This window comes from Gouania willdenowi, chromosome 19 (assembly GCF_900634775.1).
Source record: "Gouania willdenowi chromosome 19, fGouWil2.1, whole genome shotgun sequence".
In the NCBI taxonomy this organism is placed as follows: Eukaryota; Metazoa; Chordata; class Actinopteri; order Blenniiformes; family Gobiesocidae; genus Gouania; species Gouania willdenowi.
The window spans coordinates 6,129,400-6,135,631 of NC_041062.1; the positions used below are offsets into that span (position 1 = coordinate 6,129,400).

The window sequence follows — 6,232 nt, forward strand, 5'->3', positions numbered from 1 at the left end:
AATTGGAAAAAATGCTGGTCTCTGTAATTGTAATTGAACATGGGTAATTTAAAACATAATTGTAACTGAAAAAATGTAATTGACCCCAACCCTAGTAACAGCACAGATAAGTACGCTGGACATGAAAAGCATTTGAATATTGGCCATAACATAGTCGGGTACATTAAGCAGGTGTTTCCTTTTGTAATGACCGTCATTACACAAGCCTGTAATTTGGCACCTGCACTGACCAAATGCTTGTTAGGCAGTATGAAGAAACGTTTGTTCCTCCCCAAACATTCAAAACACTGTGCAGTAGGGCTGGGCGATATGGACCAAAACTCGTATCTCGATAATTTTTCTCAAAATGGCTATATATACTGTATATGATTTAAATCTCAACATTTTTAACTCAATAGTCTCACACAGGGTCTCTTGGAAGGGACAGCACGTGTGAGTGAGTTCTGTAGTGTGGCTTGTTTAGGGGAAGGTCTGGCATAGAATGCACTTAGTGATCATCTAACTGTTCTTTTCCTAATGTTCTGAGATATGGAGATCGCTACCACTCCTAAAATGTTTTAATACCAAATAAGCAATAAAATAAGTATCTAAGAAATATGGAAAAATTGTAAAGGACAATGTTTGGCTGTACTTTATGATTAAAATTAAGTACATTTATGATGTGATTTGTGCTGTGGGATTGTATAAATAAAAACAAGTAAAAAAAAATATGCATATATTTCAATATATGAGATTTTGTCTTTTTCTATATTGCCAAAATTGAAAACTTTGCCCAGCTCTACTGAACAGGGTTCTAGCCAGTGCAGTTGAGCGTAGGGGGCCCTTATGCTGTGATTTTGGCCCCTACGCTTTGTTTCAATCGGTATCGTTGTAATAATACCTCATTTGTAACAAATATTTAAAAAAAACTTTAGCTTTTGGCCCTTAAAATGCAGGAAACAGTGTTTCTGAGGGATATAAATTTCACCTTTTTTGCAAAAACCTATTTACAACACTTTCCAGCGTCGCTCCTGATAGAAAACTACTTCATTTTTTTTTTTATTATAGGAACACTGACACCAAAAAAGCAGACCTACACAAAAGCTGCACGGACACAAACACAGCGTCTTCTGAGTGAGGCTGGAAGCTGTTTAAATTAAAGGCACGGTGATGTATTGTCCACACATCATTCCAGCACCCGTTAATACCAGTGAATGCCATTTAAAATCAATGCAAATCCATTAACACAGGCAGCCAGGTGTCACGCATGTAACTACCGCTGATTTCCAGCCTCTCAGCGCAGTTTCAATTAAAGTCTCTCAACACAAGCAAACACACACACACATCCATACCTGATCTATAGGGTCTGTGAGCTTTGCCAAACACACTGACTGAGCTCCTCAAAAGCTTTACCATAGAGAAGGCTTTGCTTTAAGCTTCATGAAATTAGTTTTCACATTATGATTGCAGCTTTCAGCAGCTGTTCTACAGCTTTTGACTAAAGATATGCAAAAGTCACTGATCTATGGACTGCTATAGGTCTATACTCAAGCAGGATCACTGGCAGGCATCAGAAATCCATTTTATTCCTCTTGCTTTGCTAGTAGCAGTGGAATAATAGATAACTTCCTGTTTGATTTTGAAGGGATGCATTTGTACAATTGCAAAATAATATGTATAGATGTTTGTATTGGAGTGAGTAACTGGGTTTCCATTACCCTTGGAAATGTGCAAAATCTAAATAGCGCAATAAAAACTGGTAATGCAACCACCTGAATTAAAAAAAAACACTCAAATATCGCTAAAAGGTTTATACGCTTCCACGAGGAGGTTTATCAGACGTTTTGATATTGAAAAATATCGCAAAAGCACTATGGCAGCACTTTTTGCGCAATAACACGTCACAGAACATGACGTACCCGGTCACGTGACCACTTCTCTCCGAGAAAACATGGCGCGGAAGAGGAGAACGAGACATTTCTTAGCATTATACTTTAAAATTATTACTGCCAGATTAGACAGCAAACAACAAAGGAATGCAGAGTGTAATAAGTAGTGTTTAAGCGTCCGTCTTCCTGCAGAGAAGTCTTGTGGGATGAGATTTCACGGGAGTTACAAGGCTCTAAAACAACCTTCAATGGAAACACGTTCAAATCGCAATTACACTTTGTCACCATTTAGAAATATCGCTTTTATTTTGGGAAAATCTGTAATGGAAACCCAGCTACAGGCAGGCATCAGAAATCTACTTTATTCATGTTTGTGTGAATGTTTTGCTTTGCTAGTATGAGTGGAATAATAGACAACTTCCTGTTTGAGTTTGAAGGGAAGCATTTGTACAATTGCCAATTAAAACAGTATGTATGGATGTTTGCATTGGAGCGAGTAGCTGCGTTTCCATTACCCTTAGAAATGTGCAAAAACTAAATCGGTAATAGAACCACCTGAATTTTGAAAAAAACACTAAAATATCGCCAACATGTTTTTACGCTTTCATGAGGAGGTTTTCAGACGTTTTGATATTGACACATAACGCAAACGCTCAATGGAAACACTTTTTCCACAATAACACATTACAGAATGTGACGTACCTGGTCACATGACCACTTCTTTCCGAGAAAACATGTGGGATGAGATTTCGCGTGAGTTACGAGGCTCCAAAACAGCCTTCGGTAACACTTTACTTGAAGTTTTATACATAAAGGCTGACATAATGCTGGCATTATTTGTCATTAGCATGAATAACGTAACATGAAGGCTGTCATTTAGTATTGTTGGCAAATCTGTGACACATTTGGAGCTATGTTGGCATTTTTTTGGGTTAGATAGAGTGATCTAGTGAGGTTAACCTTAACGCTAACCCCAATAGATCCCTCCATCAAACCCAGAAAATGCCAACATAGCTCTAAAGGTATCATAACTTAGCGAACGACACTTAATGACAGCCTTCATGACAACTTATTCATTCTAATAACAGATAATGACAGCGTAATGTCAGCCTATTAAACTTCAGGTAAAATGTTACCAAACCTCCAATGGAAATACGATCAAAGCGCAATTATACTAGAAATATTGGGGGAGTGGGGTGGCGAAAATCTGTAATGGAAACAGCTAATGTGTGCATATGTATAAGAGATGATGTATATGTGATGAGTCAGCATGATTTGGGGCCTTACCTTCACTGCAGTCGTTGCCTTGGTAGCCTGTGTCGGAGCAGTCGCAGACAGCCTGATCGTTGACCACGTTGCACACCCCTCCGTTCTGGCACTGGTGGTCTGGCCCACAGCCGGCCGTTACCGTGATGCCTTCCGAGCTCTCCAGCGTCACCAGCGAACTGTTGACGCTCACTGCCGTGATCCAGCCACGGAAAGCCGGGTGTTCCCGAACCGATGGGGACGTTAGGCGCAGTGGCGAGGAGTGAAGGTCTGGCGTAACCCCGCCCACGTAGGTGTGACTGAACACCGTCATGTCTCTTCTCTTGCTCTTCACCTCCGCCCATCCTTCTAATCGTCCGTCCACCTCCAGTGAGGTGTTCCTCCAGTCCCGCTTGACACGCACTGCGTGCCACCGCCCATCGCTCACCGCCACGCCCGACTGGAGCTCGGCCGGCTCGGCGCAGAAGATGGAGAAGCGGAGGCGCAGGTGGCCGTGGAGGAGAAGCAGCTCCAGGAAGTCGCAGAAGCCTTCGTCGTCCAGGTAGAGCAGCAGGCCCTCCTGGCTGTGAGTCCGTAGACTGAAGCTCAGCACGCTCTCGCAGCAGGCGTTCCACACGGGGAACCGCCCCCACTGGCTGGATACACCTCCGAACTCCAGCACCTCTCCCTGGGCCTGCCCCCCCACGCTGCACAGGCACAGCCCGAGGAAGAGGAGGGGGGCTGCCACCCAAACACAAACCGCCATCACAGTCATACACACACTCGTTCTGTCTCGCTCTCTCTCTCACACACACACACACGCACACACAAGGAAGAAGAAAAGGCTAGAGCAGGAGTGTTTCCTCTGGCCTGTGGGTCATGGCAGGGCTCTCGGTAGGACCCTCTGTAGGTGTTGCAGGTTCTCCTCAAGTGTAGCAGTGGTAATCAAACTGTGGGCCTGTATTCAGCTCCAGTCCAGAGGGTGACAGACAGCGGCTCCCTCTGTCCTTTCAGCACTCCTAGGGCATCTTCTCGTGCATCGCCCTTGTATTTGTATTTTCTCGATGACGTCAAGAGTCTCCTCTCCACTCAGTCTTTCATTCTTCTCCTCTGACATATGAGCTACCTGGAGTGTGTGTCTTTGTGTGCTTGTGTGAGGGCTAGATATGTGATGAATTGATAGTGGGCTCCATCTTTGTGTTCTATACACGGCGCTTTCCCCCATACAGTCAACTCTCCATGGACAACATGTGTGTGTGTGGTTGTGTGTGTGTGTCTCACAGACTGGTAAAAGGGAGAAATGACACCATCATAGCAGTACCTCCCGCCCCCCCTTCTTCTGCCTTAGTAGGGTAACATTTGAAGTGTGTGTGCTTGCCTGAGCGTGTGTGTGCGCGTGTCACTGAGGTATATGTGTGTGTGTCGCTCACTGCCGTGTCATCACTCTCTCCAGCAACCTACAGAGAGAACAGAGAGGACACAATCAACCAGGGTCACACACACACACGGAGATACACACACTCACAACCTTCCGCGCACACACACATGCACACATCCAAGAAATGCACAATCTGCTGCTGTGAGTCTCCAATTACCACACACGCACACACACACACACACACACACACACACACACAGAAAGAGAGTCAACTCCATTTAAATTTTACCCAATTTATAAATTTTCGTCATACATCACAGGCCCAGTCAAGCCTGATGTGTAAACACACGTACACGCGCACACGCACGCACACACACACACACACAGAGCACCACCTCAGTAGGACTCCCATCGTGCCGCAGGAGATTCTCACAAGGTGGCTTTTTTAGGCTCTACCTGCCACTGCTTCACCGCTTTAAATCAACACTTAATCCATCATTTACGCATCAAATATTCACATTCAGGCACTTTACAGGAAGTATCAAATGTATTTATCACATTTAGGTCTTTCCAAAGGGGATCGTGGTACCCCACAGATCATTAGCAGCACGCGCTCTGCGGCGGATGCTCAAACGCGCCTTTCACCGATTTACTAAAGGCATCCTGACGCGTAAACATGTCCGAACACACGTCGGGCAGCTCTGTGTGAGGGCTGCGAGCAGCAAATCTCCGTTATAAGGTTTTGAGAGGGCGGAAAGCGGGGACATCACGTCAGTGATGGGGGGTGAATGAATGCGGTTGAAATATCGATTGTCGATTTGCAGCCATGGCGCTTCACCGTTTTTCCTGCTTTTCTCCGTTCTGGTTCTCACTTGAGTATTTAACTCCAGGTAAAACGGTCTAAAATACAAGTTACAAATTCAATGCAAACCAAATATTTATCGTATCCATTACCAGGACAATATCATTGACGCGTAAAATGTGAATTTATTGCCAATTCCTGTGGAAAATGGCAAATTTGCGCTCAATTGGTGCAAGAGTCCGCACAAAGAGCGGCGCGTTAAGGTGTCATTATAATAGGGTTTTCCTATGTTACACCTGTAACTGTTAGAAGGGAGATGACATAATGGAAGCAACATCAAGTCTAGCCATAGATCGTTGGTGTTCCTCGACGCAAGAGCTGGAAAGCAAAGCAGAACCTTACCTCACGCACATCCTGTGGTCCGCTGGCACCGGTGCCGCGCGCATCGCATCGATTCCGCCTCCCATTCTGAGGAGGACCTGAAATCCAGCAGAGAGGAGCCGATGGAGGTGAGACGGGCCACGCCGAGCTATCTATCCTGCGCTGAGTCAGTGTCTCCCTCACTCCTCTCTGTGTCTGTGTGCGCGCCTCGGATGGAAAGGTGCAGTCTGATGCTCTCCGCTGGGCTCGGCACACAGCGCGTCACGTGGTTACGAGAGAGAAAGTGTGTGTGTGTGTGTGTGAGGGCGAGCTAGGGAGAATGGGCGGGGCCGCGTGTTGCTGCCGCAGCACCTTGGACAGCGCGCACACGTCAGAACAAAAAGCGCGATTATCGGAGGCGGAAAATGAGGCAAGAACGGGGAGGATCCGACTGATTACATCCGTAAGTGACAATGACGATGGCCACCACTTCAGTTGTGCCACAGGAGCGAGTTGAAATAAGACATTTATTCAGTGAAAAGTAGGAATGATAGAAAGCGAAAGAGCTCTCAACTATAG

The 6,232-nt window shown here is 45.4% G+C and overlaps 1 protein-coding gene across 15 annotated transcripts in view; it reads right to left on the reverse strand.

Moving 5' to 3' along the window:
* The window catches only part of nrxn1a (neurexin 1a), a 105,519-nt gene extending 99,527 nt beyond the window's left edge, over positions 1 to 5,992 (reverse strand). For 9 of the 15 annotated variants that reach the window (XM_028476725.1, XM_028476726.1, XM_028476719.1 and 6 more), the window contains exons 1-2: positions 5,696 to 5,991; positions 3,156 to 4,570 (exon numbers count right to left, since the gene is read on the reverse strand). In XM_028476725.1, the coding sequence (XP_028332526.1) occupies positions 3,156 to 3,888 (733 nt within the window). In that variant the 5' untranslated portion in view covers positions 3,889 to 4,570; positions 5,696 to 5,991. Of the gene's footprint in view, positions 1 to 3,155; positions 4,571 to 5,695 lie in introns of all 15 variants that reach the window. The other 6 variants (XM_028476727.1, XM_028476724.1, XM_028476721.1 and 3 more) reach the window with 2 other exon arrangements.
* Between the last annotated feature and the right edge of the window lie 240 nt (positions 5,993 to 6,232).